Below are 27,002 nucleotides of genomic sequence, written 5' to 3'. Positions count from 1 at the left end.
AACGAACGGGGTTATGTAAGGAAGGATCGATACAGCGGAACATGCGCGCACCCTCCGAGCAACCCTCGCATAATCGCTCGCGCGGGCCGCCGTTACGGACGTGCCGTGTTTTATTTTTACCGCGTTTTGTTTCCCTTTCGTTCGTTTCCGTTTATGATTTAAGCCACCATGTCGAAGGGCGACGGTGAACAACAGAACGGCTCCGGCGAGGAGTCCAAGACCAACCTCATCATCAACTATCTGCCGCAGAGCATGACCCAGGAGGAGATCCGGAGCCTCTTCTCGAGCATCGGCGAAGTGGAGTCCTGCAAGTTGATACGGAACAAAGGAGCGGCCTTCCCGGACGCGCTCAACCATGCGCTGCACGGCGGCGGCCAGAGCCTGGGCTACGCCTTCGTCAACTACCACCGCGCCGAGGACGCGGAGAAGGCCATCTCCACGCTCAACGGGTTGCGGCTGCAGAACAAGACGATCAAGGTATCCTTCGCCCGCCCCAGCAGCGAGGCCATCAAAGGCGCCAACCTGTACGTGTCCGGCCTGCCCAAGACGATGACTCAGACTGAACTAGAGAGATTGTTCAGTCCCTACGGCCGCATCATCACTTCGCGCATTCTCTGCGAAAATTCTGGCGGACGACCGTTCACCGGCGGAGAACAAGGCCTGTCTAAGGGGGTCGGTTTCATCCGCTTCGACCAACGAGTGGAGGCGGAGCGCGCCATACAAGAGTTGAACGGGACAGTGCCAAAGGGAGCGACGGAGCCCATCACAGTGAAATTCGCCAACAACCCGAGCAACAATGGAAAGGCGTTGGCCCCGCTCGCAGCTTATCTGCCGGCCGCCCTGCGCTTTCCGGCGCCTTTGGGAAGATTCAGTTCAGGCAAGTCCCTCCTAGCTATAAACAAAGGCCTCCAGCGCTACAGCCCGCTGGCCGGCGAGCTGCTGGGCGGCGTGCTGCCCGGCGCCGTGGGCTCGGAGTGGTGCATCTTCGTGTACAACCTGGCGCCGGAGACGGAGGAGAACGTGCTGTGGCAGCTGTTCGGCCCGTTCGGCGCCGTGCAGAGCGTGAAGGTGATCCGCGACCTGCAGACCAACAAGTGCAAAGGCTACGGGTTCATCACCATGACCAACTACGACGAGGCGGTGGTCGCCATCCAGTCCCTCAACGGCTACACGCTCGGGAACAGAGTGCTGCAGGTCAGTTTCAAGACAAACAAGATCAAGACGATCTAAATCGTCCCGGACTCGGCCTAGCTGGACGCTAGGACGGCACAGCAGGCACGCACCCATACATACACGTTAATACGGCGGAGGACACCACCGGCCCGCCCCCATGGATCCGACCGGACTGCGTCTTCCCGACACGTCTTTGTACATTCATTGTATATTTAATCGATTTGCTCTTTGTACCTCTTTGTTCGGCGCTCGCCATTTTCTCGCAATTGGGTTAAGTGTTACGGAAATCAAAATGGCGGCCCGTTCCGCGCGCATGTCCGGGTGAAATGGCGACCGCCGACCGGGAGACCGAGCGCGCAATAATATTTTAAGACGAAGAAGCATCTAATGCTGTAATCGATGACAACCATACATATTAAATAGTCAATAACATTGTGACGATCGACTTCGCTTATGAAAGGTTGTGGTTATCGAGAAATAGTTTTCGATTATTAATAAAATAATTAGCAATAATAGCCTAATGCTATTGTCTCATAGGCAATCATATCTTAATGAAGGCCGGCGCGGCTCAAGTCGATAACGTTTGCCAAATAGTATATATGTCGCGGTCTCAGTCGCTCACAGTATGATACCTAGATAATAGAAGACCGGCCAAAGCCTCCGCCGCGAGGCTCGATCCATCTAAAATAGAGTTATTGTTAAAGATTGGAAAATATATATTATCTATACTCATATTTTAATCATATATTAATCTAATTAAGAATGAAAACTAATCAAAAACTGTGATAGGTTTTGATAAAATTTTAAAAAATAAATCTTGAAAAATCTCGGGATGCGAACTGATTCGGCGTAGAGGGTGGCGTACGATGAGCCGTTGTTTGAATATTACTAATACTATCTCTGGAAAGAAAATGTTCATATTACGGACTTTTATTAAAAGGCGTAATACGTCGTAATGGAATTGCGAGGCCGCGTACGCCACCGAGGGCGTAGGTAGGTTAGTTTTTGAGAAACATTTTGAGGTGACTAGAAATCAGATTACGCTTAGGGCGGAGTCGCGAGGCACGCGCAATCAAAGGAAGATGGGAAAATCGATTCAGCTGTGCTGGGTCGAGGATGGGGGGGGGGGCGCCCGCGCGCGCCGCCCGCGCCAGAGCGAGACGGAAGACGGCTCGAGCCACACGGGTGAAAAGGATGGTCCGTTCGCGGAACAATGGTGCATACTAGTCTAACGATATCGTTTCGTAAATAAATCGATGTCTAAACATATTATGATCGGTACCTGCTATATTAATAATGTATGGATGCGACCCTGCGTCTATTCGAAGTAGGCTTTAATTGTCTTAGTTTAAATGAAAATTTGTAAATAGAAAAAAAAAGTTGTTTAAAAATATATAACATAGAGCTCTCGCGTCAGATACGCCACCAAACAGTAATAACTTCAACCCGAAAAAACATCGAACTTGAATAGATATATTATCGTGCCGTCCTAACGACCCTACGATTTTTGTAAAAAAATATATACTTAATAATATATGTAAAAACAGTTTTGTAACATTTCAGATATTAATAAATAGGTACGCATTACTTACCAAAGATGGAGATTTAAATTTACAAGTATTTATATATTTATTATAAATGTAAAACGTGCAATAACTGATAGCCAGTAATTTAATAAAAATATATTAAACAAATGACTCGAAGAGGCGTTGGTAGACATAATGTCACGTGGGTTACTACGTGGCAGCCGTTTGTTTACTATTTATTGTAAACTTCGTTTAACCGAGCAAGCCACGATTTCGATTACTTTACCTAATTACCAAAAAATATTTTTAAAAAATCGCTTTATTTGATACAGCTTCAGGTATGCTTAACATTCCATTTTAGTCATAATATGTTTTATTAATTATATTATTAGGTGTACTGTATTAATTTAGATAAATTGTGAGTTACCTTCTCGAAACCGTACGTCATTCGGTCTTTAAAAATGCAACTATTGAATTGTCATTTAAAAGGCGTTTTAAAACAGAATGACGTGTGGGATCACTAAGTAAATGTTTGATTTATTTATTATTATGATATGGTACGTACTCGTATGTATGTACGTACGAACGGTTGAAAAACTGTATGAGTGGTCGGAGTGTGATGCACAAGTTTTGCAAACTAATTTATAATATTCTATTGTAGTCGTCTCTTAGGTTTAAAATATAGTTGTTGTGTTTTGTGTTGTTTCGACTCAGCGTCTATACTAGTCATATGTTCCGTATAAACGGAAATTAATTGATATTTAAAAACTGAGTCGAATTAATGTTGAAGAATAATAAAATATAATGATAATTTTCGACAATCTTTGTTCTTAGATTTACTCATTCATTTAGTGTATGTGCAATTAATTGTATTTTATGTCTATATTTATAGTAGGTGTGCATTTAACTTATTTAATATAATTTATATTATTAAAATTCTTGAGATAAAGGAAGGTGACCCAAATTGATTTATTTATTAGGGAAAATATATCGGGCGATTAATCGACGTTAAAAACTTAAGTATATAAAAGTAAATTAATTTCAAAAACTATTCGTGGGTACGTTTCTTTATAAAAGATTTTAAGTTACATTTCATTTCGATTTCTTTAGTGTTATTTTCGCATTTTTGTGCAAAAAGTGTACATTTGAATCGAAACAATAACACCAAAGTATTGTAATGAACTCAACGACTTGTTAGATAATAAATAATGTAAATGTGAAAACGCAAGATATTTTGGAGTGAAATGTATGGATTTTGGTAGATGATGAAATAGTCACTTAGTGCTAATATTAGTAGAATGTCTTGTGTTGCCCTCTTTTTCGGACATAATTATTAAAATATATTAATGATAAATTAATAATAGTGCTCAATAGCGTAGAGGGCGTGAGCCTGTTTCTAGATTAAAGAAAAAAAAACTGGAAAAGCAATAATAAAATAATTGTGAATTTTAAACCATCGTGGACAGGTAGGTATGCTACAATATAATTAACTTAATATTTTTATATGTACTTTAAATATACTGTAATTCATATCTTCATAGATGTAATCGGGCGACTACAAAACGTTCTACTAATAGTTGTGATTGCGGCGTTCATGACTATCGACTACTTATATCGAAATATTGACGTAATTTTAGAAAAAATAAAAAGGCTGTTCAAAAGCAATAAAAACACTTTTTGGAACTTTAAAAGGTTCTATAATTTTTTCAGAAAAGTACGTTCTGAAATCGGTAGTCATTAATGCTTATGAATCGCAGCGTACTTGTCTACAAAACTATTCGCATAGTATTGTAGATATCGAAATAAGTAAGAACCCCGACAAGTGACAAGGGATAAGCAGACCTATTATCAATAGCATAAATGCTACTTTTTGAATGGTGTTTTGATGCATTTTTTAAGAAATGAAAAAAAAAAATAATATTAAAATAAACGTAATTATTGGCAATTCAGAAACAATACTCTAATACGCATAGGCTAATTGACATTGAGGCTGTGAAATTAGCAAAATAAAAATAAAATACACGTGACGAATGATCTTAATTAATAAAGTATGGTAATAAGTGGAATCACAGAATGGCGGAGTATTTTTGTAATATCCAGTAGAAATGCAATGTGAGAGTTTGGCTTGTACTACGCCTTTCATTGACTTCGATAGATCTCGCCTGTCAAGACACAGGGCCCGCTCCAGGAGCGTGCACCTTTGACATTGGTTTACACTCAGATGACATTTCTACTTTCGTTCTGTGGGAGGAATCATGCAATCACGCGTACAAACACAAGGTTAATGGCCCATATTTAATAAGTAAATCAATTGACTAATCCGATGATATTGCGTGAACCGTTGACTGTCCAAATAAAATAGTAATGGGAAAAAATAGCATTTTCTATGCAGTAAGCTTAATCATGGTGTATAGGTGATAAGGAATGGCTTTAGTCTCGGGCATAGGCACAAAATACTAAAAACAATGGCCGAGTCCTACGCTATTCCAATAGTTAAGACACAAATTGAAGAAATGAAATCTTCCATAGGAAATAATACGTAAGTTAAATGTCCGCGGTTGAAAATATTTCAGTTGTCAGTTGTGTATCGATACTTAATGCGCCAACTCTAGTCAAATGCTCAATATTTAAAAATGCATTTAGTGTTGCGACGCAACTGCGCGGTCGATAGGTTGAAATATTTTACGTCGCGCACAATTCGAGACATCGACTAAATGTGTTACTATTACTTCATAAATCAAAATGCTAGTCAAATTATTGCATTGCACAACACCTACTCTTTTACGTTGGGATGGCTATATTATTGTAAAACTATTAAAACTATTTAATATGTTTGCTCATCAGGTACTTCCTCGTCTTTTGGATCTGTTTCTCTAGTAGTTAGCTTAGCGTACGCCTCTTGATAGTTTTATATAGTATAGCCGATTCCACGTCAGTTTTACCTCCCTATCTCATATTCATTACCATTGTGAGAGCATACGACAGTGTTACAAAACCGAGCCAATTGCTATCACTAAAAATATAAATAGATTCTATAAAACAGTTCTATATACTATAAGATTTTCACCCTCTATTCAAATTACATAGTATTTTTTAAAATTCTAATCAAGTTGTCGTTGCCGTATGTAATCGCGCAATCATTATAGACAGTGAAAAGAAAAAAACCAGAGCGGAAAGGATTAAAATTGTACTGTTGGTGAATAAATTATATTGGACGTAATTTTCAATTTTAGCTTTCGGCTGAACAATATATTGCAATAAATATGTAAATAAACAGGCAACGGAGCAGCTTCGGGTAAATTACCGAATAGTTTCGAATTTAAAAGAATATTAATAAAAAGTAATATCATGTAATATCAATTTCACTGTCTATTTATTAGGTTATTTTCGGTGTTGATTCCTCTTTACTGCATAACGGTTCGTTCCCATTACGTAAGTTCATAACTATTGAACAACGAAACTACCGCACCCTAAATAGCCGCATGAATTATAACGTTATTGCCATCTACGTAAACATAATACTAAATCTATTTTCGTAATATTATTTAGGCCTAAATAATTATAGGCTTGAACCACAAAACAATCACCATTTGTCCTGCGTGTGTGACATTAAGGCTAAGGTTACATCTGGACAAAAAATCGCGGCGTAAAACCGCTACATTGAAATCTTAATAAATTAGGTAATTACTTGACTACCCAGATTTCTCCTTAGTCTAAGCATGCAACACTGATGCGTTTGCCATTTGTACAACTGAAACGGCAAAAACCTAAGTGTCTGTTACCGGCGACCCAATTTTACAGAGATTTTATTGTCAGTTGGGTTTCTGGTGACACGAATGTAATCATTCAGGTACAGGTGCGACGATTTATGAGCGCTTGTTATAGGAGTTAGACGGGATATGCGCGAAAGTAAGTTTGTATACAAAATTACTTACTGCGTATATTCTTCCTTTTGCGAGAGCTTATAAGCTGTCGCGCTACATGTAGGTACCTTACTCGACATAGAACGTTGCGTTTCTCCGCCAATGTCACAACTAAGGACAATCATACGTTATATTACTTGTATGAGATAATACGGGGTGGGAACAAACTTGTAGTGTAATGCAGAGTAGCATGTGATACCTTACATTATTGTAGTTCATTCATACTCCCATAAATGGCCAGAAGGTTACAAAATGGTGTTGAAAACCCCAACTTCCAATTTGTATAAGGCTAGCGAGTAATTAGACAAATGCAAAGTAAGATAAAATTAAGAATCTCAAAGTATTGTGTAAGTATTTTACCAAACTTCAAAATAAGTACTAAAAGCAATCATATTTATAAAAGGGAAAGAAATATCTGTCAGCTGATTTCCTGTTACCGCTGACTACACTTTGATACAAAGACGTATTTTATAAAACGTGCGTAAATTATTAAAAAAATAAAATAAAGATCTTCCGGTATATAAAATCGACGACGTTTAATTTCGTCTATGGTTAATTAAATATTAAGATGTAGGTGTCTGTGTTGAACGTACTAACAGATTTAGTTGATATTGTACGCAAGAGTGATCCGTACCGGCAATTCTAGTTCATAAAATAAATGCAATTGTATCCGTAATTGTTCGTGCGGATTAGTCTTGCGCTTTATACCTAAGAGTTAGGTATTTCTATATTCTTATTGTGTCTGTTTAAACGATTACCTCTACTTGATTATAGCTTTTGTGAAGACGTTTGATTTGCACAAGATACCGTAGTGAGAATAAGATCGAGGCTAAACCTGACTTTCGTAGCGGCTTGTAGAGCTCGTGTATCCTACGCCTAAGGTCTGATCGTACACTTACGTACATCTATCACCACAATTAGATAACCCGATTTATAATAAATATTTATGATAAACAGAGTAAAACGCTGCATAAAGATTTGTAATTTTTATTGCCGACTTGAAATAGTATTGGAAAAGCCTGTCAAGTTTCATGGGTTCTGCTTCTAATAGTAACGTGACAGTATCTACTGTACATAAATACTTCAGAACATAACTAAAAATTAAATTAAATAAAATAACATTCCAACCAGGGGTTAAGGTGACTGTTCTATGACGTCGGTAATAAAAACGCTATGCTTTCGCAACGTATATAAAATATAAATTATGGAGGTGTATTAGTAGATCAATTATGATATCCTAAAACAAAAAATACTCCTAATGCAAAGCTTTAAACAACATTGTTACCATGATACGCTACTATGCTCGTCCGTCTAACAAATTGTTATAGTAATTTGTGTAGTAGCGTAGACTTTGTGATAGTTTATTAGATCACTGTTAGTCAAGGCAAAGGGTACACGGTTGAGAAAAAGCCGCTATTACTACAGAAAGTTCTGATGCTATGCGATAAGCAAAGCAATTTAAGTATCTTAACGAGTTGTCACTTTACACAATAAAAAATATTAATTCTTTTCCTACAATCGAGTTATAACTCTATGTTCGTAATTACAACGTATTATAAATTAGGAACGTATTTTTGGCTAGATATGCGGGTAGTGCGGCACCAGAGTACAAAACTGTAATTTTGTGCGTGTATAAAATATATTTTTTAAGTTTATAGTAAATATGATAATTATTGTGATCAACTCGTTATGAAACTTGGATTTTCCAAAGTAACTCAGTTTTAGTGTCGTCTTACAGACTTTATATATGACCTTATTATGTTTCCTAAAATAGAGTGCGCTATACCAAATGAATGTGGTAGAAGATTATAATTATATAGCGCTATTTTATTTTTGTGAGACCCACTAAGTAAATATATAAGGTCCATTAGACTAAATGTTGTTCCCTATATTTTTAAGCCTGTGGTTTTCCAAATTCGCACTTGGCCCTACCGGCTGATAATTAAATTGAAAATGCGTTTTGGAAAATCGCAACACACCGTTCTTTCTTTAAAGTTCGGTATAGACATTTTTGAAAATACTCATTCCTAAAAATAAGGCATTATTAACCAAATATTTACATCTGTAGTGGTTACTTGGCTGTTTTAAGTAATTTATTCATTAATTAATATTTTCACGTAATTTATGTGTCTATAATTATTAATTTATTGGAATTAATTATAATTGAATAAAAAAAATAATGAAAAAATTGTCACATTCTCTTCACTTTATACAATAGTTTTTACAATATGATATTTAATATCCTCAATGGTTGTAACTATACATTTCTTGTTCTAAATATATAAAAAACCCGAGTTGCATTCATTTTATTTTATGCCTTTTCTGCAACTTTATTTTTTTAACTCAGGAATTAATGTTCTAAATAATTGGAACAGGTTGGATCAAAACCAAAATACCTACATATACCTATTTAAATGCTTCGTTGCATTGCGAAAGTTAATACGAATATAAATTACTGTCACATACGCCAATCAACATTGATTGATTGCCAAAAATCGTAGATACTTACGTACCTACTAGCAGCGAAGATTCTGTACATACCCAATTCCTAGTGGCTTACCGTGTGCTGCTGTGATTTTGGATAATTCAAGAAGATCTATTAAGGTAAAGTTTAATTCGTACGTGAGTTAAAATATCAAATACACGATTTCTATATTTGTTATTCTGTCTCTAAATTTACGGAACTAAATAATAATTAAACTTATCTTAAAACACGTTCAAACTAAAAACAACACGATCGGGATATCTATTACAAAATCTCAGACTTCGCTACTGGTACCTACTACCCACTACAAGAACAGACAACACTAAAAGTTAACGCTTTACCTTCCTAAATCTGTGATCCACTATAATATACTACCTAATTTATTAATTTTATTAGAACTAACTGACTATGCCTGCGATTTTTTCCGAGTAAGTATGTAAAATTAATATTAATTAATATTTAATACCAATATTATCATGATGGGGGGAGGCACATACCCTGCACTAGTAAGCGCAGTGTTGGTCGACCCCCCACCAGGTGGACTGACGACATCAAGCGAGTCGCAGGGATTCGCTGGGTGGCATTCTCAGTATCGTGATGTTTGGGAGTCCCTACAAAAAGGCATATGTCCTGCAGTGGACGTCCATCGGCTGGCATGATGATTATGATGACCAATATTATCAGTCATATGAATTATCAGGCTAATTAAAACGGCCTACGACAGGGCGCAGTGCAGACCTCATCCCTTATGAGAGAATGTTACTACAAAGCTGGTCGCCAGCCGAGGGTATCGCTTCAGATGTAATTGATGAATAGGATCTACGGCCTCATTTCATTCAAAGAAGTCACCGAACAATTTTATATTTCCGTTCGTTTCGTTCCGGTACGATGTCGTGCAGAAACCGAAAGAGGTGTGGATTTCCATCCTACTCAGCAACAAGTTAGCACGCTTCCATCTTAGATTGCATCACCACTTACCATCATGTGAGAGTCAAGGGATATCTTGTAAAGAAAAAACTACCTATTCCTAGATTCTTAATGAATATACTTTTTGGCAACAGAAAATTCAAAAAATATTTTAAGTCGGGATTAGTTGACAATCACTATTCAAACATCATATTTGTCTGTTTCTAGTGACTAATGACTCAGCCTCTGATTTCTGTAAAGTTACATCGCTATTAGTAACATTTTAATTTTGGCATCCTATACACATAAGAGCAAATTCTAATGAGACTTGGTATTTTCGAAAAGTTCGTCGACGTGTGTCGTTATAGTGGAATCGCACCCCAGGTTTTTCAAATACGTCGCAAATAATTGGAAACAACAATTGAAATAATTAAAAAAGTAAAGTAGGTACATATTCAATTAAGTATGTTACAAATAAAATAATAATTTATTACCACAAATTGAAAATCATTATACCTATAGTAGGTAGATACAATAGATTTAATTAGTAAGTACATCACGAAACAAAAATATACAATGCAATTTCCTAATTTGCTACTAACTAGGTAACAATAGCTATTGAAAGATCTCCTCTGCGGCGTAGATCTTTTACGAAATATCACCAACAGACGTTCACAGCTTGCTGATTTCAAAATTGGACATACGGAAATCTAATAAAAGTGAGCTTTCGCTTCGGATATGTACAAAGTCAAAACATCCCTATGGACTAATAAAAAATATATGAAAATCACCCCAAATAAGACACCCTCGGCAAGTGACGAGACAAAATACGACCCTTTCCACCCCTCACTCATCCGTTATTGACGTATTTATGCGTATCGCAAAAATATAATAATACTGAGCTTAGGGTTGCCACCGTCTCTATTTTCCTTTGTATTTAAAATATAGTTTGACTTTTTTGTGCACTGCATAATATTTTGACAAAGATTTTAAGTTTGGCTATAGTAAGTACAAATAAGTCTACATTCATTATAAGCTTATTGATTACTGAGATTTGATCCGTGTAAATAACGCATTTTAATTTTTTACTTGTGCTTTATTATCTTTCTAATACCTACTATTTCTTAAGTAGGTATAACCAAAACGATAAAAATAACAGTGACACTGAAAGTTAAAGTTTTAGCATGCGTCACCACCAGTGAAAAACAAACAGTCTCATTTCATAACAGTGGTTTTTTTGTTAAATGAGATCTAATCTAATGGCAAGAATAACTAATGAACTGAGAACGGTCAAAGATGAACGCGTTTGCTTAAAAAAATGCCTCTGCGTTTGTAGATATCCAAGTTGTACCTACTCGTATGAGTCAGGAGAAATTAGACCTCAAAAGTACGTTTTCTGGCTCGAATTTTATGAAAAAAGATGTCGACGAGTCTTGAGGACATACAAGGTAACAAGAGTAAACACGAGATGCAATACTGGTTATTAAAATTCCCCAAAGGCAGTGTTTTATTATGTGCTAGCAGACTCTCCGCGGTTTCTCCCGCGTAGTTCCCGTTACTGTGGGAATAACGGGATGTACTCTAGCCTATTACACTGACAAATAACGTGGCCTTCTATTGATAAAAGAATTTTGAAAATCGGTTCAATAGTTACATATATCACAATACTACATTACAACAAACTCTACCCCTTTAGTATATTAGTAAAAGACATGGGGCCCAAATTCGTTTATTTCATGTAGGCTTAGTTTAAAAGAACTTTTGAAAAGTCAAATTTGACTCTATACCACTGGATCAAAAGCCAGGTTCGTGATTTGATACAATACTCGTATGTACAAAGCGGAACCAAAACGTACATTAGCAAACCATAGTAGTGTTATTATTATACCTACTTACATACAAACTGAAGGGATAATACTTTTGCGTTGATAAGATATTGATGTACCGTACCCTGCATAAAGTATTATTAAACCAATATGTATCAAGCAGTTTTATCATTACTTTAGGAGAGACAACCCTAACATCGCAGCACAAATGTATGAGGTCTTTGTTGGGGACCTATTGTTATGGATCGACTTTGGTTTTGATGTCTAGTAGGTGTTAAATCTGTTAATATACCTACTATTCAGTGTACTTTTGTACACACAACTAAATCTCACATCACTAATATTATAAATGTGATTGATTTTATGTGTGTATGCTTGTTACATTGATAATTTAGTGATAGATGTACCTATGTACCCTATTATTAAGCCGTTTTGACATTGTTTTAGGAGAGACAACCCTAACATAGCAGCACAAATGTATTAGGTCTTTGTTGGGGACCTATTGTTATGGATTGACTTTGGTTTGTGATGTCTAGTCGGTGTTAAATCTGTTAGTATACCTACTATTCAGTGTACTTTTGTACACACAACTAAATCTCATCACTAATGTTATAATTGGGATCGATTTTATGTGTGTATGCTTGTTACTCTTTCATTCCGGAAGTACTGAACCGATTTGGCTCTAATTTGGAGAGATGAAAGAATATGATTTTTAACTCTAAAAAATCAAAAATTTATTTCACGCAAACAGAGACGCGGGCTTCTACTAGTTTTCAATATCTGAGCTAGACGATAATACGAGGGTAAGTTATCGCTATTAATAATTTGTGAATAGGTAACAGCATCTTTACAAGAATATTCCCCTTTTTTATGGTAAATAGGCTTGGGCTTCTCTACAGTCATGTCTAATGTAAAGACACGTTATGGTCTGAGTTGGGGATCGCTTATTTATATTACCTACTATACTAGAGGACGCCCGCGACTTCATCCGCGTAAAACCTTGCATAAGAACTAGCATCGCACCCAAATTCGAAAAAAACGAACTTAAATTAGGTATACTAAACTAGAAGTGATAGACCAGTGAATATGTCCTCTGTCTCCGATTCCGGAGGGTGTGGGTTCAAATCCAGTCCGGGGCATGCACCTCCAACTTTTCAGTTGTGTGCATTTTAAGAAATTAAATATCACGTGTCTCAAACGGTGAAGGAAAACATCGTGAAGAAAGACCTGCATACGAGAGAATTATCTTAATTCTCTGCGTGTGTGAAGTCTGCCAATCGGCATTGGGCCAGCGTGGTGGACTATTGTCCTAACCCCTCTCATTCTGATAGGAGACTCGAGCTCAGCAGTTAGAATCGAATATGGGTTGATAATGATGAACCTAGAAGTTGTTAAATGTTTGTTTTACAAAATTCATCTACACAAAAAAAGTATTTTTACGGAGCTACTTAACCAACGAACAAGATTACGACTACGACGGCGTTAACCATTGTTAAACCGGTTATTAAACCAGAACACCATAACTTTCAGATCAAAGCTATTAAGGTAGGCTAGGGTAGGGTAGGCTACTTCTGAATATAGGCTTCCTGTCTCGAGCAGCTCGCATCCAGCGGCTCCCTGCAACTACTTTGTCGGCCCACCTAGTGAAAAATCTACGAACATTGCTGTCTAGTGCAAGGTAAGCCATTCTAGAACCTTTCGCCATAGTAAGATAATGATAAAGCTATTTTTATGGGTTTCCCATAAACATTCATTCTGTAGCGTAATATAATTTGACTTTATCTAAAGTTAGGTCAACACTGACCTTTTTCTAGGTAAACGTAAGATATACTTACGACTAGTTATAGTCAAGTACCTAGTTACTTTATTTTAGTAAGTAGGTAGGTATTTAGGGCAACTAAAATTAAGTACCTAGAGTATTAGTGCCTACTTACTTAGTTTCTGTATGTGTATAGTAGGTATAATAATCCGTATGTATAGAACACTTTTATATTGTTCCATTATAACTGTCTCCCGCCAACATACGTTTATTATTAGCTTCTAATATTACACTCGCGCACCCCAAGATTTCACCCCAAAAAAAGATATTAATCGAAAATCTCCCTCGTCAGGTCAATGACCTTGGAGGCAATGACCTCCAGTAATAAGATATAGAAATAAAAGCTGAATATTTTCTGTTTTGTCTATTGTCAACCTTATCTATATATTTAATTAGGTAAATACCTACTTCGGTATTTGCCTACAGGTATAGGTAAGTGCCTACTTAAGTAAGTACCTACTTAGGTAAATATCTACTTAGATAATTGCCTAATTAGGTAAGTACCTACTTAGGTAAGTGCCTACCTAAGTGCCTACTTAGGTAAGTGCCTACGTAGGTAAGTACCTACTTAGGTAAGCGCCTACGTAGGTGAGTGCCTACTGAAATGAGTGTTTAATTAGGTGAGTACGTACTTAGGTAAATGCCTACATAGGTGAGTAGCTACTTAGGTAAGTTCCTACTTAGGCAAGTACCTACTTAAGCGAGTGTCTAATTAAGTGAGAGCCTACTTAGATGAGTGTCTAATTATGCGAGTGCCTACGGAAATTAGTGCTTAATTAGGTGAGTACGTACTTAGGCAGGTGCCTACTTAGGTAAATGCCTACATAGGTGAGTAGCTACTTAGGTAAGTTCCTACTTAGGCAAGTACCTACTTATGCGAGTGTCTAATTAAGTGAGTGCCTACTTAGATGAGTGTCTGATTAGGCGAGTGACTACTTAGGCGAGTACCTACTTAGGCGAGTGCGTACTTAGGCGAGTGCGTACTTAGGCGGGTGCCTACTTAGGTAAATGCCTACATAGGTGAGTAGCTACTTAGGTAAGTTCCTACTTAGGCAAGTACCTACTTATGCGAGTGTCTAATTAAGTGAGTGCCTACTTAGATGAGTGTCTGATTAGGCGAGTGACTACTTAGGCGAGTACCTACTTAGGCGAGTGCGTACTTAGGCGAGTGCGTACTTAGGCGGGTGCCTACTTAGGTGAGCACCTACTTGGACAAGTACCTGCTTAGGTATGTACCTACTTGTTAAGGTGTCCACTGAGGTTAAAAGAGGGCAAAAATTGCTGTTTTAGGGTTACTGTAAAGAAATGCAGGTTTAGAGCAGTGTTCTAAACTTATTTGTAGCATAAACCACAGGGTGTTAATTTGGAACTTAGACACGCCACACAGTTACGACGAAGGCTGGCGTGCCTAGGTGATAGTGCTCGACTCTATCACAATCAGCTTGTAAGAACCCTGGACCCCATGATCAATCACTGATTAATAGTCTATAGTTTGGCAAATTTGTTCATGACACTCCAATGGTATGCGGGCGACGGGGGAAAAGACTGCGTGTGAGGTGCATCAGTCGTGGGTTATTCATTCATCGCTACACGCCCCCTGACCCGCGCAGACCATCGGGAGTGTTACGAACGAAATTGCCAAGCTAAACTTATCCAATGATAACTATATTAATCATAATTAGAATCATTATTTAGTTTAGGGAACCTATATAACCCTCCCGACTAAACACAACATTATAGGTATGCAACTGACATGTCCCTACTTTGACCATAGCTAGGTACATACTCACATGTTTTGCATACATGCGATATCATAATGAAGTTGCAACCCCATGTAATTTCCGTAATTAAACGCTACCCCTATTTGCGATTGTTAATTGAATACGTTACTATAGCAACCCTTGGTTAGGGTCAGTATCTATGTAGGCAGCTTTCGTTTTCGAAATCTAAACTAATAATATAAAGAGGTAAGATTTGATTTTGTGTTTGTTTATTACGAATAAGCTCCGAAACTACTGGACCGATGTTAATAATTCTTTCACCAATGGAAAACAACATTGGAATTTGAACGCTACATTATATGTGAGTAACATGAGCTATACAGGGTGCTATTTCTCATAACTTCAAGGTGTTGACGAGTCCACTTATAAGAGCCGAACTGCATTACTACCTAATATTTTTTTACTAAAAAATACAAACTTTCATGTTTTCAAATAAAGTAATTCAAGTAATTCAAATTTCCTTGCATTTAAAAACTTTTAAATCATAATTATAAGGATGCGTATAAGGGACACATTTTAAGATCTATTTACAAAAGAAATATTATTTACTCCGAAAATATTAATTTCAGAACACCTGTTTTTTGAACATTTTTAACTAATTTTCGGTAAAGAATATAACCCCAGAGTTTTGGAAAATACTCCCTAGCACCCTGTATATTGTTCCCTAATTCCACGGGAATGGGAACTACGCTACGCGGTTGAAACAGTGGGGTGTCTTCTCCTACCTAATATTATTTATAGTTCTACTTTCGGAAGATAGTTCGGCTTATGAAATGGAAGTAAAATTATACATACAAATCTTGGTATATAAAGACCGAAGCATCAGCGATAAGAAAACATTTATTAAGTTACTAGCGGACGCCCGCGACTTCGTCCACGTGAAACCCTACTTTTACCCCTACCTCTACCCTGAACCCCTACCCCTACTCTACACCTACTCTTTCCTATTATAAGCTTAAAAAATTGAGCTTATTGAAATTGATTGAATACTATAACCTGCCCAGGAGTATGAAGAATAATTGTAAGAACTTTCGTTAAAATCCGTCGAGTAGGTTTTGTTTCTATAACGAACATACCACGCGGCGAAAGCTTAAAAAATTAACATCTCCCGTTCTCCCAACATTTCCCTTCACTGCTCTGCTCCTATTGATCGTAGCGTTATGAAAAGTATACTATAACCTGCCCAGGAGTATGAAGAATAATTGTACCAAGTTTCGTTAAAATCCGTCGAGTAGCTTTTGTTTCCATAAAGAACATACAGACAGACAGACAAAAATTTTACTGATTGCATTTATGGCATCAGTATCGACCACTAATCACCCCCTGATAGTTATTTTGGAAATATATTTCATGTACAGAATTGAACTCTCTACAGATTTATTATAAGTATAGATTATTATCCTCCTGTGAGTAGTTGTTAAACAACGGTTTTTAGGGTTCCGAAGGAAGTACAAAATACTGAACCCTTATAGTAAACCTGTGTAAATATTTTTTTCTAACTCTCCGGAATAGAACATTTTTCCTATGACACAGGTAAGTATCCCAACTGTGCTTTGTGTGTGTAAATTATGGAAATCTACACAATGAGATCCTGACTACAGGATCTCTTTTAATATTTGCAGGATCACAAAAGGTGAGAAGAAAAACGACTATTTTGAATTTTTGCAGCGGAGTGTCCGTTATAATTTAATTCTTTTCTTTTTAAATACAAAATTGTCATAGACAAGGTAGATAAAATGACGTTATATAATAATAATACAGATGACATATCTGTTATAAGTTAAAGTCCACGGTAGCAGAGGGTAGGGTTCGACCGCACTATCAACAATGCCATTCTTTGGCGTTAACATAATTCCCCCCTCTGAAACGCAAAGCGTTTAAGACACTGAAGGGAACAAGGGGCAAATGCGGGTTAGAGCTCGTCGTACTACTCCACGGGCGGTGCGGATGTCTGCAACACGAGTGATCCCGTCTGGCCCCGGGTGCAGGGCGGTGACTCGGCCTAGACGCCAGTTTAGGGGCGCGACGTTGTCTTCTTGAAGCAAGACGAGATCACCTTCACTTAGCTTATCGTGGCTAGTACGCCACTTCGTGCGTTGTTGCAGCTCGCTTATATACTCCTTCTGCCAGCGACTCCAAAATTGCTGTCGCACCTTCTCCAGCCTCTTGTAACGATCGAGACTGCTGGAGCTCAGGTCTGCGATGGGCGGTGACGGAAGCGCAGTCAGAGGCCGACCGATTAGAAAGTGCCCTGGAGAAAGAGGGAGAAAGTCGTTAGGAGAGGAAGACAAGGGATACAGGGGGCGACTATTCAGTATAGCCTCAAAAAAGCCAAAAGCTTCAGTACAGCCAAAAAAAAATATTTGCTCTTACATTCGATTCGGAGAGCGTAGGTTCGGATACGGTCCGGGGCATGCACTTCCAACTTTTCAGTTATGTGCATTTTAAGAAACTAAATATCACGTGTTTCAAACCGAGAAAGAAAAACATCGTGAGGAAACCTGCATACCTGAGAATTTCCTAATTCTCTACGTGTGTGAAGTCTGCCAATCCGCATTGGGCCAGCGCGGTGGTCTGTTAGTTTAAACCCTCTCATACTGAGAGGAGACTCGTCCTCAACAGTGAGCCGAATATGGGTTGTCAAATGGGATCAGTTATTATTGTCAATAATAATTTTATTTGATTTTTCATGAGGCAGACAAATTAAATAAATTTAATTTTATAAATCTTTATTCTGTATTATTCGTAATTACGAACAAGTATCTATAAATCTATAATAATGTGTATTGGCTTACGATTACGAATTAAGATGGCGTGACAGTTTGATTGCACACTTCACATTTAAATGTTTCTTTACCTGGAAATAATATAAAACATTTATTTTTAATTAAATTAATAAAGAAGCTCACACACAGTCAATACTATTGACAATATATAGCTGAAGGTTGCTCATAAAGAAATATTGTCAGCCCAACATATTGTCAATAATATTGACGTTATTATTGACTTCAGCTGGCCTTTTGACTATTTTGGTCTTTTAACAACCTATTGAAGTGGACAACAAAGTGTCTAAATCTACATACTATATGATATCCACCGTAAGCACGGGATGACATTTGTAATTTTCATCATAATATGTGGATGCCACTTTGTCAATTGATTTGTTTTTATTTTGATGGGTTGATAATAATAATGACCAAAATAGGAAATAAGTCAGCTGTATGGTCAATCAATATGAATATTGAGCAATTATATTGTACGGTGTACAGGATGCCTTAGATTGGGAATCTATATATATAAAACTCAAAGGCGACTGACTGACATAGTGATCTATCTACATTCTACGCGCAGCCCAAACCACTGGACGATCGGGCTGAAATTTGGCATGCAGGTAGATGTTATGACGTAGGCATCCGGGAAGAAAGGATTTTGATCAATTCCTCCCCCAAGGGAATAAAATAGGGGATGAAAGTTTGTAAGAAATTTTGTCAGTTTTCAGCTGAAATTTGGAACGAAGTCGTGGGCGTCTGCTAGTAAAATATAAGAACAAAAAGGTTAAGGTCTTAGTTAAAATATCTTACCTTTATGATTTTTAACATGCAATCGCAATGCCTTAATGCTGTGAAACTTTTCGTGGCAAATCCTGCATCTGTAATGATACTCAACCACCTAAAAAGAATAGAAACTTTCATTGATTCATTCATTTACTTTTTTTAGAAGAGACGAATATCTTAGCACTCCATGGATTCACCGTGGGGCTCCATAGTGGGGCCTATGGCGACTATAGCTTGGCAACTTCGTTCGTAACACTCCTAATGTTGCGGCGTGTAGCGATGAATGAAAAACCCACGCTTACCCCGCACGCACGATTTCACACCCGCGCAGTCTTTCCACCAGTCGCCCGCATATCATGGAAGTGTTATCAACGAAGTAAGACCATATAGTATGCGACCAAAGACGTATCACGTGATGAGAAATAGACAAAATATTGACCAAGAAACGTGATAGCCCAGTGGATATCACCTCTGCCATCAATTCGGAGGGCGTAGGTTCAAATCCGGTCAGGAGCTTGCACCTCCAACTTTTCAGTGATATCCATTTTAAAATCACAAATAATCCGTTCCTCAAACGTTGAAGGAAAAACATTGTGATATTTAATTTCTGAATTTGCAAATGGAGTTGTATGGTGGGTATAAACTCCAAATCCTCTCTCTTATGGAAGAAAGTGTAGCCCTGTAGTGAAATAGGCCTAGAGAGATAGTTTAGGCCTCCCATCTGTACTAATATTATAAAGTTGAAGAGAAGAAGAAGAAGAAGAAGAAAAATACTTTATTGTACATTAAAAACAAAAATAAACAATAACTTATAATAACACTTAGAAACTAATGTACAAATGGCGGTCTTATCGCTAAAGAGCGATCTCTTCCAGACAACCACTGTGGAAGAGAAAAAAAAAACGTAAGCACCGATTCGGGTATACGCACACAAAAATAAGAAAAGTTAAGTAATTTAAATACATAAATATTAAGCAATAATACATAATAATAATACATAGACTATACTTAACTACATCATACATATATACAAAGAAATACATATATACATACATACATACATACATACACACATACATACATACATGAAAACCTGCAAAACATAAAAACAAGACGGCATCTAAGGGAAGACAAAAGAAAAATAATTAAACAAAATAATTCAAAAATAATAATAAATAAAAAATAAAACATACACATACAAGCGTAATTTGGATTAATGAGTTAAATTAAAAGATCAGGGAGGAAAAAAGTGCATGTTTACCAGCCGTTTGAAAGAGGTTAGAGATTGGGCACGCCGAGTGTCTAAGGGCAATGAATTCCAGAGCCGAGCAGCTTTAACAGAAAAAGATTTAGAATAGAAGGAAGTATTATGGGAAGGAATTTTTAAGATTAGGTTGTCTTCGGAGCGAAGGGAGCGACAGTGAGTATCACTTAGAAAGCTAAAACGCTCTTTTAAATAAATCGGAGTCGTAGGATTAAACAGGACATTATACAAAAAAGACAGAATGTGAGTATTCCTGCGAAGGCGGATCGAGGGCCACTTGAGTTTTTCGCGAAATTCGGAAACATGGTCATATTTGCGAAGTCCAAATATGAATCTTATACTAACATTCTGAATGCGCTCAAGTTTATCCAGTAATTCTTCACTCAAATTTAGATAACAAGTGTCCGCGTAATCGAGAATTGGTAACAGGAGAGATTGTGCAAGCGCAATTTTAGTAGATAAAGGAAGGAAGTTTCGTAACCTACGAAGTGACCCCACGGACGCAAACACCTTCCCACTTACTCTGCTTACCTGAGGGGCCCAAGTGAAATACTTGTCAAAAGTAACTCCAAGATTTTTAACCGTGTCACTAAATGGCACACGCGTTCCATCAAAGATTACATAAGGAATATTATCCCAGTCAATACGTGCAACCAAACTGTGACTGCCTATAATAATAACTTGGGTTATTATTATAGGAGCTAATCTCAGGAACTACTGGTCCGATTTGAAAAATTCTTTCAGTGTAGAGATAGCCCATTTATCGAGGAAGGCTATAGGCTATATAATATCCCCGTATTCCTACGGGAACCGCGCGGCGTCAGCTAGTATGATATAAAACAGGTGATACTTACAGAGGCCAAACACATCGCTATTTCCTTCTTGTAAGCTCGAACGACAGACGGTGGATGACTCTTTACATGGGCCAGCATATTGTACATAGAGATGCAGGGACGATTGCAGATCACGCACAGGACCTTTTCTATACCACAGAGAAAATTATACAACAAGAAAAAAAAAAGTAAATTATGAGATTTTTTTTGAATTGAGAAAGAATACATTAAGGAACTTAAGCTAACTTATCTACAAATCATGCCCACGTGGAATGGTGGCAAGAATACTGGCTGCAATTTGGCAAAAAAAAAAAATATGAATTAACGTTTGTGTAAACAATTGGTTTAATGGTTTTTAAAACTCGAATGCATTCTATAAAATGAGGTTAATTATCAAAGTGTCTACCTCTACTACTATCTATTCTCCTGAAAATAGGTCCCAATAAAACTTCAATAAAAACATCAGTAAATCAATGTCAGTAATACAGACTTTCTTGATGAGTACTGTTTACCAACAAACAAATTAGAAATGAAGGTAGAAAACCCATGTCATTACATAACTTATTTACTTTAAATCATGTATGGTTTGTTTATAAAATGTTATATAAAATATATTAACCATAGGTTTTAAGCTTATTAATCTTTATTTTCATTAATGTATAGAAACGTTAATTATAATTATTATTAGGTGTGATTGGACTAGTGATTTATACCCTCATTTTAAATTTGTTTGTTGGTAAACAGTACTCATCAAGAAAGGCTGTAGTATAGTTCCGTAAATAACGCGACGTCGTGTGAAGCGGTCATTTACGCTGTGACGGTAACGCGACATCGCGTGGTAGTGTTGTCCGAGATATAGAGCATCGTCCATTTACGTAATCCCAAGATTTTGGCTTGGCAATGAACGTGTTTAACAAAATTCTAGTGTGTATATGTGTGTGAATTTGAAGTTTGACAATAACACTACAACAGTAAAAACAGATATTTTATAGAGCTTGAAATGGAAAATATTTTTATTTTTGTTCAGTTACATCCATCAGTGATCAGTTGCTGGACTATAAACTGATCTTTTGATAAAAGAGGATGTTTTTAAGTTGAAGGTCTTTTCGTTTTATGGTCTTACATTGGTTATTACTATCCACTACACTTTCACTTTTATTGCTATAGGATGAATATAGAGTGGTATTAGCGATTACATCTATCAACAACAATAACAACAACAACAATCACAACAACCACAACAACAACAACACCAACTGATAATGACTATAGATAGTTGTTAATATTCTTCTTGTGTCTCCAAGATATGTTACTGACGCATCCTAGAGGCTTAAGTAGTTGTTTTTGGTTCATGGTAAAGGTAGCATTCCGATCTCGGCGACCGCGACCGGGTCGCACGACCCACTGCTTAGTATGAATTTATATGGAGCACAAAACAAAAGTTGTCGCGCGACGCGGTTCGGGCTTTATTTAGTGCTCCGTATAAATTTAAACTAAGAAGTGGGTTGCGCGGTCGCAGGTCGCGGTCGCCAAGGAGTTTTTTTTTTTTTATATTCTTTACAAGGTAGCCCTTGACTACAATCACACCTGATGGTAAGTAATGATGCAGTCTAAGATGGAAGCGGGATAACTTGTTAGGAGGAGCAAGAAAATCCTTTCGGTTTCTACACGACATCGTACCGGTACGCTAAATTGCTTGGCGGTACGTCTTTGTCGGTAGGGTGGTAACTAGCCAAGGCCGAAGCCTCCCACCAGCCAGTCCTGGACCAATTAAGAAAACCTCAATCGGCCCAGCCGGGGATCGAACCCAGGACGTCCGGGCCGTCAAAAGGAGTCTACCTTTAAAAGTGAGATTTTGAGAAGTGAAGCAAAAATGTTAGGCTTACTATTGTTTGTGATTTTGTGTGCCCTCCACGATGTCTGAAAGCACGGTGCGCAAAGCTTACAGCTTGCTACTTCTTTTAGATGCTTCCTGCCTGGATCATCTTCAGGATCCACCTGCCCCTCATCACTGAAACATTTATTGTGAATTGGATCATCATTATCAGCATTAATTGTCTAGTTGACACTTTTTTTAAAATGGTCTCAAATTGTTCATTATCTCTCTATCTGTACTAGATTGAAAAAAATTATCACATTTTTTTAGTGTATATATAAAAAATTTCAATTTTAATTTTTTAATATTTTTTTGACAATACAAGTTGATATGCTGTCGGCCATGATGGTCTATATTTTATTGTTTCGAGACAACACTTAAACCTTAACCAAAGGGTTTAGTGTAGTGTCCTTGGTTAATTAAAATGGAATCCTAGCCCTTAAACTAGGTAAGCCTGTATCTTAAGACCCAGTGACTTCCCTTAAGTACATGTTCTTTATAAACAACTAACGGACCCGGTCAAGCTCCGCTTTGACTCATTCCTATCTTATTCTACTCCCGATTTACACCTACCCGATGGCCGAGAGTGAACCTTGAGTGGAGTCACGCACTTGTGAACGATGTGTGTAGGAGTAAGGGCGCCGTTGACAGATATCTAATACTCCCCTTTTCCAATCAAGTCACTCCCCGCCTACCCCAAGTAACCCATAAAGAACTACACAACAAGAAATATGGATAGCTCGAACGCCACGAGCATACTGAAGCAGACCAGAAGACGAGCCTTATATCGCTAGTCGTTCCCGCCAACTGATCGCTACCCCTCTCTAAATCCCTACTCTTTACGAAATAAGTCGCGCCCAATAGCGTCGGCACGAGCCAATACCAGATCGTGCGACGTCATATCCATCCCAGACTACTATTTCCAACATTATAGTAATAGCTAATTAGTTATAGTAGTAAGTACAAGAAAAATAATCAAAAAGCACTTACTCTTTGTTTTCAAACATTTTATAGACCAATGACAAGGATTCTTTAGGTTTGTAAACAACAAGTGACTCCTCATCCTTGTGTATCTCTTTCGATATGATCACCTCTTCTTTTGTATAGATCGCTTTTTGCTTCCTTAGCCCGGTTGACCTGTAATTTAATATTCACTATTATAATGAATAACATTATCACTCTACTTGCATGGCTCATTATAGGGCCAGGCCTCTCTCCTTACAAGAAAGAGAATATGGAGCTAAAACTCATCATGCTGCTTTAATGAGGGTTGGCGTAAGATGATAATGGCTCTATAAATATATCACTGTACCGGTAACAGGAACCACGCGGGTGAAACTGTCTCTATATAATCAATGTTTCATAGTTGTAACCATATTTGGGGGTTAAAAAACTCAGTAAAAATACCTTTTTGTGTAGTTGAATGGTGTAAAAAACAACTTCTTGTTTAGCATAAGATATATACCTAATCTAAGCTTGTTTTCCTTGAAAAATTACAGAAAATTATGTTTCTGAATTTCAGTATGATAATGTCCTTATGTAATTAATCTGAGATCATACATAGTGCTACTCTTTTGACTGACTCCTTAAGGGAATACTTAATTACTGGGAGAGCAAAATATTTGGCTACAGTTTGTTTCATGTAGGATGGTGAGGGTGATAGTTTGTTTTAATCTTGAAAGTTTGCCACCATTCACGATAATAGTATGGTTGATATACAGGCAACTGTCACCGTACCCATGCTATCTGAAAAACACTTTAAAGAATAATTTGTTCTGGAACATACTTGACATTGAGTAGCTTTTTCTCTCTATATTTAGGGAGGACAGATTGTATATCTGCTGTCCTTTTTTCACCATCTTTATTTTCAACTAGTAGTTTGTAGGATATTGTTGTTTCAACTTTGCCTGAAATAAAAATAATCAAAATAATAAGAATATTCAAATGAAATACAAAAATTAACAATTAAAATAAATGAGCATGGCCTTCAATGGAAGGTCAGCTACACATGCCATGAAGTACCCACAAGCAATTTGCTTAAAGCAGCAGCTGATTGCACAATAGTAATGAATTTAAAAAAAAAAAAACTGCCTGAAAAACATTGAGTAAAACAAATAGACATAATTAAATGAACTGAATACCACGAGGACGAAGTCGTGGGCGTCCGCTAGTATAATTATATAGCCTCAATTGCTGAACGGTAAGAACAGTCGGACTCATCACTGAGGGGTGGTGGTTCGATCCCCACCCTGTTGCTCAATTGTCGTACCCACTCCTAATACAGTCTTTCCCAACTAGTTGGAGGGGAATGGGAATATTGGTCATATTTCAAAGATAAGACAAATATTCTTTTATAAAAAAAAAAGATATATGGAAAATTTACCCACCAGAGATCCTGTTATGTATGTTTTTAAGCACAGTAATCCTTTTTGAAGCAACCGTCGGTTTTTTATTTACCCTTAAGAGTGTGTCATGATTTTTAAAATGATCCAAACACAAATTATTCCAATTTTTAAGTTTTTTTTGTTCAGAGTAATCTTTATTTACTGACCGAACTGGCAAACATAAGGGATCATTGTAATCTGGTACTCTCAATTGGAGCTTCCTGCGTACTTCTAAATCCATTTTGTGGCAGAAGCGATCCTTCTTAATTTCAGATTTGGGAATGAATTCTGTCACTTTCAAACGCAGTTCATTCTGAGGCACGAAAGATCTACGTTTTCGGGACTTTAGTGTGATTTCTTCGGTCGGGTCGTAATCGGGATCGTCGTCCTTTGCTGTCGGTTGTTTTCTTTTCCTCCTTAGCCTCTCCTGTGTCTCGTCAACGCTCTCAACCAGAAGGTTATTTTCCACCTGTATACCGGCGACTGGCTCAGTTACCCATAACTGGGCTTTCTTGTCAACATTTAGCACGCACTGTTGTACAATATCTGCATCTTCGTCCAAGAACTCGATATCACCTTCAAACTCTTCTGGATTAGACATAGTTTTGATTAAAACCTTTTGTTGATATCCCGATCGCTGTTGATAAATCAAAAATGATAAAAAGGAAAACGAGAAACGTATAATAATTTTAGTCTGTGACAAGTGACATCCACAAACGTCAAACCAAACCACAGTAGCTCAATTGCGAAATTGCCGATTTCAATTCGATATTTTTAACCGACTTCCAAAAAAGGAGGAGGTTCTACGTTCGGCTGTATGTATGTTTTTTTTTATGTATGTCCAGCGATAATTCCGTCATTTATGGACCGATTTTGAAAATTCTTTTTTCGTGTTGTAGGGTTTGATTCCAGGGTGGTCCCATTTTTTTCATGTCAGGATCTGATGATGGCATCCTGGAGAAATCGAGGGAAACTTTCAAAGATCGTAGAGATAAATAGTGCGTTTGTTAGTGTTTCCATAAGGTATTGTAAACCACTACAATTTTATGAAGGTCTGGAGTTGGTCTGATGATGGAGCCGAAACACAGACGATGGAACTCGTTAACAATTTACAGCAGTTACCTTTTATTTTATTTTTTTAAAAAAAGAATATTTGCCATATATTTTTTTTATATGACCAATATTCCCTCCAACTAGTCACGAAAGACTGTATTAGAATTGGGTACGACAATAGTTCAACGGGGCGGGGATCGAACCACCAACCCTCGGTGATGAGTCCGACCGCTCTTACCGTTGAGCTATTGAGGCTTTGTTGGGCGTTGTTTGGGCTTGATTAATTTGTATTGATGAGAACTTTCCACCTAGACGGGTTGTGAGTGTATTAAGGGTCTGATGATGGACACGAACGACAGTTAAGGGAACTCCTGGACGGTTCACAGTAGCTGCCTTGTGTTTGGACTTTATTAATTTTATATTGGTGACTTGGTGAGAACTTTCCATTCATAAGGATTGTGACTACATAGGAGGTCTCATTATGAAGACGGAGGACAGAGACGACTTCTCATTAGTTATGATACCTTTCACGTTTTTCTGGATATTCATATTACGTGTGGATAAAGGGGGAGTGAAATTTTGTGTATGAGTTATGGTAG

The 27,002-nt window shown here is 37.4% G+C and overlaps 2 protein-coding genes across 2 annotated transcripts; one reads left to right on the top strand and one right to left on the bottom strand.

The window, feature by feature from the left end:
- Position 1: 1 nt before the first annotated feature.
- LOC112054083 (protein elav-like) lies at positions 2–8,911 on the top strand. Its single transcript, XM_052887024.1, has one exon. It carries the CDS (start codon positions 169–171, stop codon positions 1,228–1,230), a length of 1,062 nt encoding a protein of 353 aa, XP_052742984.1. The 5' UTR covers positions 2–168; the 3' UTR covers positions 1,231–8,911.
- A 9,240-nt stretch (positions 8,912–18,151) lies between these two features.
- LOC112054080 (RE1-silencing transcription factor A) lies at positions 18,152–26,040 on the bottom strand. Its single transcript, XM_024093737.2, has 7 exons — positions 25,354–26,040; positions 24,753–24,873; positions 23,957–24,103; positions 22,977–23,101; positions 21,112–21,239; positions 19,021–19,108; positions 18,152–18,296 (listed from the first exon to the last, which is right to left on the bottom strand). Exons 1-7 carry the CDS (start codon positions 25,949–25,951, stop codon positions 18,244–18,246), a joined length of 1,260 nt encoding a protein of 419 aa, XP_023949505.2. The 5' UTR covers positions 25,952–26,040; the 3' UTR covers positions 18,152–18,243.
- Positions 26,041–27,002: the final 962 nt, after the last annotated feature.

The sequence above is a fragment of the Bicyclus anynana genome, chromosome 2 (genome assembly GCF_947172395.1).
Source record: "Bicyclus anynana chromosome 2, ilBicAnyn1.1, whole genome shotgun sequence".
Taxonomy (NCBI): Eukaryota; Metazoa; Arthropoda; class Insecta; order Lepidoptera; family Nymphalidae; genus Bicyclus; species Bicyclus anynana.
Note: the sequence above shows the minus strand (reverse complement) of the source record. Positions and strands in the feature narration are given on the sequence as shown.